Raw genomic sequence first — 13,685 nt, 5'->3', positions numbered from 1 at the left:
CCAAGGGAAGGAGGAGCATACGTCTAACTAGATGTGTGGAAGCTGGTCACTGACTGCATGGATGGAGGTACATTTTCTTAGATTAGAAAGGCCTCCGAGAAGAGATGAGATTGCTATGCTGTGTCTTCGAATGGGAGCCAGTGCTCATGGGCAGATGGCTCATGGGAGGAGGCAGATGCCGCTTGCAGGGCATGGAGGGTCTGCTGGCACAATGGCCCTGGGTCGCTCACTCATCCCGTGCTGGGACAGATGCTCATAATGATGTCAGAAGAAGGAGGGATGCTGAGGACCCCCTTCCAGAAGGATCCAGGATGGTGCCACGTGGCCCCAGGGCCGTGCCTGGAGAGTAGGCCTGGCCAGGCGAGGTGAAGCAATTGGTGCTCCGAGGAGAGGAGCCCAACCCAGCCACACCGGTGTCTGGCATGGGAGGTGTCAGCAAGGCGCCATGCTTGGCCAGACTCTGCAGCCTGCTAACCTTGCCTGAAGCATGGGAGAGGAAGAGGTTGAATCGGACTCCTCTGTTCTTGCTCTTATAACTTGATGATGGTGGTCAGAAGCCTCTGGTGTCTTTCTAGAATGGGCAGAAAGAGCAATGGCCTTGTGGTGTCCTGACTAGGGGAACATGGCAGTGGTTCTCAACCTGTGGGCCACTACCCTTTGGCTGGTGGGGGGAGGGAGAGTCTTAGGAGGTGGAGGATTTGAACAACCCTTCCACAGGTCACGTATCAGATATCCTGCATAGTAGATGTTTACATTACAATTCATAAAAGTAGCAATGTTACAGTTGTGAAGAAGCAATGAAACTAATTTTATGGCATGAGGAATTGTATTAAAGGGTCGCAGCCTCAGGAAGGTGAAGAATCACAGCCTTAGAGTGTATTGGAGAGCAGCTGCGTGATAATACAGCTCCTAAGTCCTAATCATGTGTGTGTGTGTGTGTGTGTGTGTGTGTGTGTGTGTGTGTGTGTGTGGATTTGGGAGTGAGAATCTACCATGGTTTTCTTTATCAAAATGAAATGTTCAAAAACAACCTATGGGGCTGTCATCAGAGCCCTGGTTCAGTTACATTGCTCCCTGTGCTGGCTAGTTTTATGTCAACTTCACATGAGCTAGAGTTATTTGAAAGGAGGGACCCTCAATCAATAAAATGCCTCCATAAGATTCAGCTATAAGGCATTTTCTTAATTAGTGATTGATGGGACAGGGCAAAGCCCATGGTGGTGCCATCCTTGATGGTGATCCTGAGTTCTATAAGAAAGCAGGCTGTGCAACCCAGGGGGAACAAGCCAGTAAGCAGCACCCCTCCATGGCTTCTGCATCAGCTCCTCCCTCTTGGTTCCTGTCCTGTTTGAGTGCCTGCCCTGACTTCCCTCAGTAATGGACTGTTGCCTGGAAATGTAAACTGAAAAAACCCTGTCCTTCCCAAGTTGCTTTGGTCATGGTGTCTCGTCACAGCAATAGTAACCCTAACCAGGGCACATCCTTCCACTAAGATACCCTCAACTATTGAACGGCATGGGGTAGGCAGCCTCCATGGAAACTGTACCTATCATGTCAGCTATTCTGAAGGCTGAGGTGGGAAGACTTATAGAGTCTTGGAGTTCAAAGCCAGCCTGAACATTAAAGCAAGACCCCTTCTCTAAATCTCCCTTCCACCCACCCATCCACCTACTTACCCATCCATCCATCCATCCATCCATCCATCCATCCATCCATCCATCCACCTACTTACCCATCCATCCATCCATCCATCCATCCATCCATCCATCCATCCATCCATCCATCCATCCATCCATCCATCCACCTGTCCATCCATCCATCTGTCCATCAATCTTTCCATCCACCTATCAATCTATCCATCTGTCCATCCATCTTTCCATCCACCTATCAATCTATCCATCTGTCCATCCATCTTTCCATTCACCTATCAATCTATCCATCTGTCCATCCATCTTTCCATCCACCTATCAATCTATCCATCTGTCCATCCATCTTTCCATCCATCCATCCGTCTATCCATTTATCCAGCCATCCACCTGTCTGTCCATCCATCTGTCCATCCATCTATCTACCATCACCATGTATCCATCTGTTCATCCATCCATCCATTCACCCATTTATCCATGCATCCATCCGGGAGCAGAATGTGGGCACTATGGTTTTATTTATTTGTTTTGACCAAGTGTGTAGGTATACATGTATGTAACATGTAACACCAGAGATCAAAGTCAGGTGCCATTTCTCAGATCTTGTCCACTTTGGGTTTTTGTTGTTGTTTATTTGTTTTTGAGACAAGCTCTTATTGGCCTAGAGTTCACCAATTTTACTAGATGGCTGGCCAGTGAGACCCAGAGATCCTTGTGTATTTTCTTTGCCCATGCTGAAATTACAAGTGCATGTCACCACGACTGGCCTTTTGAAAAGAGGTTCTGATAGTTGAATTTATGACCCCATGCTTGCATGGTTAATACTTTACCAAGTTATCTCCCTAGTCCCTAGGTGTTTAAAAAATGTTGTTGTGTTGCTATGGCATGCACATGAAGTTCAAAGGACAGCTTTAGGAGTGGGTTCTTTGCTCCCAACATGGGCTCTGGGGATGAACTCAGGTTGTCCATTGTTTTCACCTTCTGAGCTCACACGTCTCCTCTTTAGTTTGGTAAGAGAGGGAGCACATCTGGTCTTAGTAGTTCATGCCTTTAATCCCAGTACTCAGGAGGCAGACCTCTGAGTTTGAGGCCAGGCTGGTTAACAGATCCAGTTCCAGGACAGCCAAGATTACACAGGGAAACCCTGTGTTAGAAAACCGAAAGGGTGGAGGAGGGATGTGTATGCAGGTGATACTTCAGGGAGCACTGGAGCAGGAGGACGGCGCTAGTAGGAGTGTTAGCTTCTTGTTCCTCTTCTCTTATTCACCATGCCTGTAGAGTGCTTGCAAGAAGGATACAATGTATGTTTTGCTGGATGTCTTTACAATGAGTTTTGACAAAACGTAGGTAGAGGGTGCAAAGTCTTGATTGGAAGATGCTGGACCACTGTTACACCCTCTCTTGGGGTCTCGGGTCATTCACCCCTGCTGGCTCCCAAGCTTCTCCAATGTCACTTGATAAGAGTTTTGGGAAAGGTTCAAGGTCAGAATGGACGTGTCCCTCCTTTCTGTCCCATTGGCCTAGACACTGTGGCCTTAGAAATGTGGTCACTGGTGACAAGTATTGGCTTGTCCATGAATGGCTTTATGGGTGTCATTGGCAGGCACCACACATGCACAAGCCTCTCCGTGTGTGGTGACGTGACTGACCCCTACATTGAGTTTGATTGTGGCAGCATGTTGCCATTCATAGCTGAGTGCATCTGATTTTATGGGGATTCATAACAGTTCCGAAGAAATCGTGGCACCCTGCTGTGAAAATCTCTCCTTTCTGGGGAAGCAAACCGCTGCTCAGATGTCCCCCTCTGACCTTTTCCTCCCCCTCTTCTTCGAGCCTTTCCCCCTGCTTGCTGGGGTAAGGGAACACTGCCTCTTGCCAAAAAGTGGTCCTTCACTTTTTGTGGTGGGGGTTGGGGGGTGGTGAATGGGAGCTGCAGGTGGTAGTCACCCTGCTGAGGAATCAGGAATCATCAAAAGATGGGGGTGTGGTCAATTGTCTCTCAGAGAGGAGCCTCTAGTCTGGGAAGTCCGGCTGCTGTGGGCTTTCTCTGGTATTTAGAGTGGTCTGTGGGTGTGTGGAAAGATCCCTTCAGATTAGCAGGAATGTGGTTTCCTCCAGCCTGGACAGTGGAGTGGGGTGGGATGGGGAAGCCTTTGGGGTCAGGCTGGGGGCCCCACCTGGATAGTATGCATTTTGTGGGCAATCTTGAAAGTCACAGAGAGCCTAGCCTCTGTATGGATGTGTGTAGACACATAAGTGGCACATAAGCATGCATGTTGGTGGGCGTGTGTGTGTGTGTGTGTGTGTGTGTGTGTGTGTACACGCATGTATGCATGTATGTGGTATGTGACCAATGCCTGGACACATGCTTTTTCCTGTTAGCCTTCAGCTGGGGCCATGCTGCAGACCTGGGTCTTGTCTCTAAGCCCTGGTGTGGGCTGTCCTGGACTCAGGGATACCCCACTGTGGGAGCATGGCATGTCCTCCAGACTACTTCACCACTAAGCAGGAGGGCAGTGTGGCTCAGCTTTCCAAGATGGAGAGACAGGACTGCTGTGGCTCCCTGAAACATTTGCAGTTGGCAGCTTCCTCCTCCTCCTCCCCCCTCCTCCTCCTTCCCCCCTCCTCTTCTTCTTTTTTCTTTTTTCTTTTTTTTTTTTTTTTTGGTTCTTTTTTTTTTCGGAGCTGGGGACCGAACCCAGGGCCTTGCGCTTCCTAGGTAAGCACTCTAACCACTGAGCTAAATCCCCAGCCCCTTCTTTTTTCTTTTTGGTCGCTGTGACAAACAAATAGAACTGAAACAACTTTTAAAAGGAAGGGCAGATTTGAGCCCAGGGTCTCAGAGGTTTTGGTGTGTGATTCCTTAGCACCCATGCGCCTAGAAGAACATCCCAGCAGAGGGACAGAGCCTGTTCTTTGCTTCTTAGTGGCGAGCAAGAAAAACGTTACAGGAGAAGTCTAGATTGAGATACAAGCCCTTAGGGGAGACTCCGCCCTCCCACCCCACTCACGTGACCATCTTCCCTCTAAGCCCTGCCCCCTCCTTTTTACTATTTTACTCCATCTTCGGAGTCCATGGAAGGATGAATGCACGGATCAGGTCACAGTTTGCCGCATTGGAGTCGCCTCCACACATCTCCGTCCGGGCCTCAGGGCTCCCAGCCAGTTACCTGCTCAGCCCTGTAATGGCCATCAACAGCCGGGCGCAACTGAGCAGGCCCGTTCTGCATGCTGGCTGGTCCTTGCTCCTGGTGGCTTTGCTGCCGCCTCGCTCGCCTTGGGTCTCTACCTTCCCAGTGCTCGGGCCAGAGTTGCAGTGCCTCTTCCTGGAGGAGGCGCGTCATCTCCAGGAGGAAGCCCTCCCTGCTCTTGCCGGGCGGGACAGGCCCATAATGTGCCATAGGTCACACCTGTTCCCTGCTGGGCGCTCGAATTAGCTCTGGTCTATATCATGAATTCCCTCCACCTCACCTCAGTCGGCTTCCGTCCCACCCTGTGCCTACATCCATCTTCCACTTAGCAGTTGAGGTGCTGTTTCAGAACCCAGGCCACTCGGCCGTCAGGGCTCAAGGTGTCCATGATGGCTCTGTTACCTCCTGTCCACTCCTACACTGTTCTTTGTTGTATGCTCTAATCAGCCATGCTAACCCTTCTGCTTCCTCAGCCATGCTAAGCACATTTCAGCACAGGCCACTGCCTGGACCTTTTCCCTTCAGTTGTTCGCATGGCTCATTATCCTACCTTCTCGACTGTTCATGTCAGAGTGTTCTCACCCCAGTGACCCCCAGAGTATTCTCAGGACCCCTGGAGTGTTCTCACTCCAGTGACCCCTGGAGTGTTCTGATCCCAGTGACCCTCAGAGTCTTCTCACCCCAGTGACTCCCCAGGGTGTTTCCTTGCCCTGTTCTTTTTTGTCTCCTGCTTCTCCCTGCTCCTAACACAGCCCCCTCACCCCGCAACTCTGAGCTGATCCCTCCCATGGAGCATCAGGTCCCCCCAGGCAGGGTCTGGCCCCCGCTCTTTCCTGTATCCTGGAGTACGCAGTGGTCAGGTCAGGGCAGGCATGCACAGTGTCCCCTCTGTTAGCCCCTCTTCCTGTTCTCCCTGATGGCCCAGCCTCCAGCCTTTAGGATGCTAGAATCAAAATCTGATATACTGGCCTGTCAAGTGGACGTAGAATCTTGCCTACTACCCTTCACTTCCCCCGGGGCATGTCTGAGCTCACGACATCTGAGGTCCGAGACTTTGGAATGGAGTTTAACTCCAGATCCGACCACTTACTAGCTGGGTGACCTTAGGCCTGGTGTTTAACTTTTCTGAGCCTAGCATGTAGAAGGCCTGCCACACCATGCACATTGAATAAACATGAGCATCGTGGATCTTGGGAATCATCTGTGTAGCTCTCATGGGTACCTTGGGATCCTCTAAGTGGGTGGCCCTCGGCAGTACCAGAATGTAGCACTCATTTGACCCCTAGCTCATGTCTACAGCCATGCTCTGGTGCCCGTTCATCCATAGAGTTTGGTGTAAGATTGGCAGGAGTGTCTTAGGGCCTGACTACGTGTCTCCTTGGCAATGGGGTTATTGGAGAAGTTCCTGGAAGATTTCCTCTGTATGTGAAGGATCGCTAAGCCAGGTACCTGAAGGATCTGGGGGTAGCTGCCTGTGACCCTGCATGTAAATGGTTCTGGCAACTCGAAGGCCTAGGCAGGAAGCCCAGCATGAAGGGTATGCGTGTGTTCTGGCCTAGTGTGGAGAGGTGATGGGGTGCCCTGACCACATCTCCAGGGTAGGAACTTGCAGCCTGTGGTAGAGGCAGGCTGTGTGAAAAGGGGGAAGGCCTGGAGGTTGGGGAGCAGCAGCTGTTCAGAGCATTGTGAGGTTGGACTTTCCTGGGGTAGGGAAGAGGGGAGGGGGTTGCTGCCACTCATTGCTGCAGGCAAAGGCAGCGTCCATCAAAACAGCCGTGTGCAAACCAGGCCCCACTCTGCACACTGCCTGTGGCTGTGATGGTCTTGGGCCATTGTACTGGCTGGTTTTGTGTGTCAACTTGACACAAGCCAGAGTTATCACAGAGAAAGGAGCCTCCGTTGGGAAAAGGCCTCCATGAGACCCAGCTGTAAGGTGCTTTCTCAATTAGTGATCAAGGGATGAGGACCCAGCCTGTTGTGGGTGATGCTGTCCCTGGGCTGGTGGTCCCGGGTTCAATAAGAGGGCAAGCTGAGCAAGCCAGGGGAACAAGCCAGTAAGTAACATCCCTCCATGGCCTCTGCATCAGCTCCTGCTTCCTGACCTGCTTGAGTTCCAGTCCTGACTTCCTTTGGTGATGAACAGCAATGTGGAAGTGTAAGCTGAATTAACCCTTTCCTCCTCAACTTGCTTCTTGGTCATGATGTTTGTGCAGGAATAGAACCTTTGACTAAGACAGCCATCTCATCTGTAGAATATAAATTACCAAAGGGATGGGGCCAAAGGAGAATGAGATCTGGGCTTCAGGGACCATCAAAGACCAGTATGAACCAGTTCTAGCCAGGCCATTTGCTTTTACCCTTTGGATGCTATAAAGTTAAAGTGTGGGCCATGGTCTCACACTAGGGACAAAGACTGAGAATGTAAGTCTTCAGAGGGAGGGTTGTGTTTGGTCTCCCTGACTGACAGCTGGGACACTGAGCCAGTTTGATGGGATGAGAAGAGAAGGCTATGGACAGACACCTTCCTGGGGGAGATTGGATCCTAGAACGCTGCAGTGGCCTTGAGTGGGCCCTGTGGGGTGGGGCATGGGTCATGCAGGCCTGTGAACTGTGTCAGGTGCTCCCACTGGGCAAAAGCTCCTCCTTGCTAATCACGGGTGCTCCTGCAGGGAGGGGCCACCTTCTCATATGGAAGAAGACCAGTTTGGGGTTGTAATGAATGCATTGCTGTAAACTCAGTCCTCTGGAGGTAGAGGTAGGCTTGTGGGTTCAAGGTCAACCTTGGCTATAAAGCAAGACGACCTAGAAAGAACAGCACAGAGCAGGCCTGGGAAGATAGCCCAGAGGGTAAACTGTGAGGACCTGGGTTCGCATCCCTGGTATCCTTGTAGTAGCTGGGTGTGGCAGCATGGATCTGTAGGCTGGGTGCTGGAGGTGCCGTGGGGAAAGACAACTGCCCAGCCAGCCTATCCCAACTGGGTGCTCCAGGCTCAGTGAGAGACCTTGCCTCAAACAATACGGTGGAGAACACCAGTTGTAGGATTCTAGCTTCCATAGGCCAGGCATGTGTGAGCACATCTATGTATACTTCCCCCAACCCCCAACACACACACACACATACAAAGACATAATACGTGTAACGAAAGGGAGTCGTAGAGGATGGTGGGGTGGCATACCAGCCGAATGCTTCACCCCATAGTGACTTTTCCTAGTGACAATCTCATCACCTGTAAACGAAGACAATAATACTTGTTTTTGAGATACTCAAGAAGACTGACTAAAGAGACACTAGTAAAAAGCCCTAGCTGGCGAAATTGTCTCAGGACGACCCAGTTCTTTTCTTCCTTCCTCCCTCTTTGTGTGCACTACAAACTTCCCGAGGCTCCCAGCAGCACGGTGCGAATTCCCCAGCCATTTCCGGGTGATGTTCCTAACAGATGTTTAATTCTCCTAACATCTGGTCTGGGAAGGCAGATTCTTTTTCTTCCTAAAGACAGTCACTCACCTCGAGGTGTCAGCTCAGCGCCCAATTGCCCTGTGCCTCGGTTTCTCCAGCTGTAAATCAGGGATAATGTACGCGAGGCTGGCTGGCTTCTTTTCGGGACCCGGCGGATAATTCGAGGTAACAGATGGGAAGTGGTTGGAACATTTAGAAAGTGCTCAACCTCACCGGTAGTTAGGGATATGCAAATGCAAGAAGTCAGGAGGACAGGCCATTTGTCACAAGTCCGATTGGCGGCCATTTACAAAGAGGGATCCCTTGCACCTGGGATCCTGCTGCACACCTCCGGAGGGACTGAGAGTTGCTGCCACTCTTCCCAAAAGACAGACATACATGCTTGGGGGTTGTGTTTCATTGACCTGGCAATGCTCTGGCTGGAGGACCACAGCCCTGACACAGGCCCACAGAGGGGAAAAAAACCCCACAGTAGCCTCGCCTGTGGGGTAAGAATTCAGATGCGTGTCAGAGAGGACAGCTCTCTCTATTGTAGGAAATCAGAGGGGAGAGCTCTCTCTATTGTAGGAAATCCCTGCTCGCTTAACTATTTTTAGCACCTAAAGAAAAGGAGACAGTCACATAGGCCTGGAGGGTCATCTATGAATGTCACGGGGGAGGGGAGCGGCGACTTTTACATTTTAATTAAAATATTTTTCAGAGCTGGATATGAAGCCCAGGTCTTCATATGCTAGCGAGGTGCTCTACCACTGAGCCACATCTAGCTCTTCAGTGACGACTCTAGGCAGGTTCTACCGCTGAGTCACATCCCTTCCCCCTTACTGGCAAGGGCTGTACCACTGCGCTATAAACCCTTGCCCCGGACTGCTGGAGTCTGGGTAGACATTGTACCTCTGATCCACACCCCAGCCCTTTACAATCAGATTCTAGGCAAGCTCTCTTCCATACCCCTGGCTTGCAAGTTGCCACAGAGATCGGTAGTAGTCACAGAGATTCAAGGCAATACAGAGTGGGAACACAGTGAGAAATGGGGGTGGGAGGGTGCCAGGCCAGCATCCACTCTTGTTCGATGGTTCATGTTTGGCTTACAAAGTGCTTCTTAAGGATTGAATTACATCTACCAATATTTAGGTGTTCGATTCATATAAAAACCCAACGTCCAGACTTTTTACTAAATCGGAAGCTCTGTCCAGCCTGGACTCAGAGGCCCTAAGGTAGGCTGTTAACATGAAACTCACAGAGAAGGAAAGGCTGAGGAATGGAGGAGAAACCATCGCAGCTCGAAAACACTTCCTTCTCCACATAGCCATTTACTTAGGTGATTAGTGTGTTTTAACTGTACACGAGAGGAGAAACAAATCTGTCTGTGGACTGTCGTGCGTCGTTGGTTTGGTACATTTGTGGGAATCACCTCACTGTCTGCTCAGGACATGGGCTGAGTGAGAGAAGCCGTCCCTTCCAGACTGAGTTGGTGAACTGGCTGCCAACATTGGCAGATGTGGAAGTCTCTCCACAAAGTCCCACCCAGGGCCCGCCATCATTCCTCCTCTAGGTCATGGATGGCGGAGGTGAGCCATCTACTGTGTCCCAGTGTTGACTGCACATACTGGTGGGAATCCCTGAGGGAGGTGTTGTGTGGCTGACGGCTGTCTTCAGAGCCAGGGATGGGGGCGGCTTCTGAACAAGACACCCCGTGGGCACTTACTGAAGGGTGACGGGTGCCTACCATGGCCCCATTCCCAGACTCAGTTTGTGGAGAGCTGGATGTAGGCTTCAGGGAGGTCTGTGTTCTGAGCCCCTGCTGTGGAGGGACCATGCTGTGATGGGTGGGAAGGAGTGACTGTCCTTCAGCCTCCTTCAGGGACAGGGCCTTCCTCACTGACTTCACATCTTTCTAGAGCCCAGCTCCGGGCTTCCACACAAGTGTGTTGCGGTTTCTCTGTGAGCCTCTTTGGACGCCATGGCCTGAGTTTTTCTCTCACCCTCCTGGGTTGGAAGATAGTCCTCTGGGCCTGAGAAAGTGGAAGGCTGTTCCTTGCGGGCTGGGCGGTTTGGTGAACTTGTTAGGCTCCGTCTTCCGGGTTGATGCCGTACTTGACCTCTTTCCCAAGCTGACTGTGCTATGCTCGCTGCTCTGCGGGATGTGGGTTCTGGAGGCAGCGGCGGCAGTCTGCCCTCTCAAACACTGAACCTTAAATGTGTCCCCAATAAGCCCTCTGTGTGCCCTGAACTCTGTGTGTGTCTACCACATCAGTCCTGGCAGAGCCCGAGTCCTCCAAGACCCCTGCAATCCATCCAGACCCAGACAAGGCTGAGAGTGGTGGCCCAGACCCTCTCCTAACGGGAGCTGCTCTCTCTTCCCCTTCCCAGGCTGTGCTCTCCTGGGGCTGCTGAGGTGGGATTCTGGCAGGGGTTCCAGGAGTTTATATCTCATCTGCTTCTCCTTGTTTGTGTTCCCAGGAGCCATGAGGCACCCCCCTGTCACTTGGTGTGCCATGCTCTGGCTTCTCATGCTGGTGTCCGGATCCTGGGGTAAGTGCCATTTCTCTTTGATTATTTATACCAGCCAGTGCTTGGGAGGCCAGGCTTCAGGATACTCAGGCCAGCAGCCTGACTTCACACTCTAGGCCCCCAGAGAGTGAATGAGGACAAATTTCCCTCCGTTACCTCCTACCGCTTGTACAGGACTGAAAATACTGGCTGTCCCCAAGGCCCAGGCCCATGGGGCCATGGAGGAGTCTTGAGAAATTCTTAGGTTCCATGATCTGTAGCCGTGAACTGTCTTGGACTGAGGGGAGTGGCCACAGCTCTGTTCCACCATGTTTTGAGTACCTACTGTGTGATGCTATGTGTATAGTATGCTACCTCTAGGGAGTGAAAGCATCAACTCCCATGCCAGGGGCTTCATCCAGCAGGGAAGAATATGCAAGGTAACAGGACGCAGGGCAGGATGTACTCACAGGGACATCCCTGGCTCTAGAGAAGTCAGTCGGGCTCCGGGTGGGAGCCATCTAGCCAGGTGGGAAAGCTGTTTTGTCTTGTCTTTGAGAACCAATGTCGTTTGTCGTTTTAGAGGAGCTGGTGTGTGGGAATGGGGTGGGGGTGGGGAGTATCTGGACATGGGTGGGATGTGGGACGCATGATGGGAATGCCTGTGGATACCCAGAGCACAGGTATGTGATAGCCCAGAACTGTCCTTCTTGTAAGAATCTTCCCCCTCCCCCAGTGCTATGGTTGCCCACCAAGAAGGCCTGGGCACCTTGCCTTTGCCACTTGGGTATCAGATAGAAAGGAACATGGAGGCTGCACTAAAGGAAGGCCAGGACTGTAGGCATGCCATGCAGGGTCCCCCAGGAGCCGGGGTGTCCTCAGAGAACAGCTATAGGCACCACGTGCCTGGCGACGCAGGCAAGCACATTCCCAGAGGGGACCCTCTTTCTGCTCCTTCACTCCAGGGAGCCTTGGGGCTCTGGAAGACACTGCTGCCTTGCACTAGCACCTGTTGGAGTTTTGCTAGCATCGCGCTGTGAAGGCAGCCTCCTCTCCTGTCCCCTTCCCTACTGGAATGTCCCCAGCAATAGGGAGCTCAGTCCTATTCAAGCAGCTTGGGACACAGCTATAGGCTCTCAGAGATAGAGCAGACACAGTTTTAGAACCTTTCACAGAGGAGAGGTGGGGGCCCAGGGTTATTCAATCTGAGGGTTTTTTTTTTTTTTTAAATATCACACAACTACCTCTGGTCTGCTCTATGCAGGTCTCTGAGCTCGTTAGATGGCTTGTTAGAAGTGAGGACCCTGTCTCTGTCTCTTGTAGAACTCTGAGCTTAGACACTCACTCATGCCCTTTCCTGCCTCGTTACAACAGCTGTCTGTCCATTAAAAGCCACAGGTATAACGAACTGTTCAACGAGTTCTTCCCAGCTTGCTCAGGGGGATGGCTGCCTCCCTTGAGCTCTCAAAGACTGTTCAGGTATTCTGCACGGCACACTACACTCAGCCTGTAGGCTCCCTTGGGCAGGCTTCCGAGCGTCCCTGGACGGTGTTTTCTTTGTCTACAGTTCAGGAGCAACACAGCTCCATCCCATGAATCAATGTGAACACCAAGCCTGACTGGTACATCGGGTGCCGGATGAACGCTTGCTTGATGCTCGCCCTTTCGCTACCAGCGTTTACCTTTCTTTCTTGGGTTGGAGCAGAATGGGGCACAGAAAACAGAGGAGCCTATCAAGTCTCCCAAGGCCATCCAGCAAATTCCATGGCAAAGCGTAGGTGATCTGCCCTTGTGCTGCCTTGCTTTGCCGACTGCATCTGCGTTTGCTAAGTAGCCAGAGCGGCTCCTTTAGCACGGTGTGTGGGTGGTGCCTGACCTTGGGGGCTGAAGGGCGCGTGACTTCCCATTTCTGCTGCCATTCATCTTGTGATGTTAGCTCTTCTCTGGTTTCCAGACTAGGTCACATGGCCCTCCCCTGTTGAGGACCCTACTCCCCAGAAGGAGCTGTTACTCCATCCCAGGGAGGCAGAAGTGAGATAGGCCCTCAACGGTTGTTCCATTCCCTCAATCTGTCATTTCTGGGCCATAGCCTCCCGTCCCCTCCCCCAACCTGTTTCCCATAGACTCCATGGGCTCCCTGCTCTGTGACTGGACAGAGGCAAGACTTCTCTGACCCCCTTCCGGCCCGGTGTCCTGGGTGATGCGTTTGAGGAACCTCAGGCATAGAGGAGGCCTGACTCTTCTGCAGACACTAATGTTCCTGGCGGCCAGTGGCAGTTCCTACAGCAGTGACCCTTTGCAGCTAGACGGGCCTTTTTTTTTCCAGCCAGAGACTTCGAAGTGATGCCTGGAACATCTCTCTGTGCTCCCTGTGCTCTCAGTGCTCCTTCCTTATTCTGGGATAGGGCTAGAGGACTCTGGTATTCTCTGGGTACAGAAATCGGTGTTGAAAGTGCCCCCCTCATCACTCAGAAGTCTGGGAAGGCAGCCATCTTGGATCCAGACTGACAAATTCAAATTCAGTTCTGCCCCTGATGCGGTGTCTACCCAGTCCATGATTCTGAATAAAGCCATGCCTGACTTTGCGGCCACATGAGCCGAGGGAACGGTCCCACCTACCCATGAGGACAGCTTGCCTTTTGGGTCAGCGCCCTGCATGCTCTATGCCTCCTGCCTCTGCTTGACTTTGTGACTCCTGCAGTGTGTATGGTCCATCTGTGTTGGGCCCACCATTCAGATGCTCCTTTTACGGCCTTGCCCTCTGCCTTCTGCACACTGCCCTAGTATAGAGATTAGAATAAAAAAACTTGCCTGTAGCAGCTTGGTTTATTTCTAAATTTTCGTTCCTAGGACTTACTGGTACCCAGGGATGGGAATGCCACTCAGGCAGCCTAGCAGAGA

The 13,685-nt window shown here is 51.8% G+C and overlaps 1 protein-coding gene across 15 annotated transcripts in view; it reads left to right on the top strand.

Annotated features, from left to right (window-relative positions):
- The window catches only part of Cdh23 (cadherin-related 23), a 382,501-nt gene that overhangs the window by 25,175 nt on the left and 343,641 nt on the right, over nt 1–13,685 (top strand). For all 15 annotated transcript variants that reach the window (XM_063278917.1, XM_063278916.1, XM_063278914.1 and 12 more), the window contains one exon: nt 10,755–10,826. In XM_063278917.1, the coding sequence (XP_063134987.1) occupies nt 10,760–10,826 (67 nt within the window). In that variant the 5' untranslated portion in view covers nt 10,755–10,759. The remainder of the gene's footprint in view (nt 1–10,754; nt 10,827–13,685) is intronic.

This window comes from Rattus norvegicus, chromosome 20, assembly GCF_036323735.1.
Source record: "Rattus norvegicus strain BN/NHsdMcwi chromosome 20, GRCr8, whole genome shotgun sequence".
In the NCBI taxonomy this organism is placed as follows: domain Eukaryota; kingdom Metazoa; phylum Chordata; class Mammalia; order Rodentia; family Muridae; genus Rattus; species Rattus norvegicus.
Note: the sequence above shows the minus strand (reverse complement) of the source record. Positions and strands in the feature narration are given on the sequence as shown.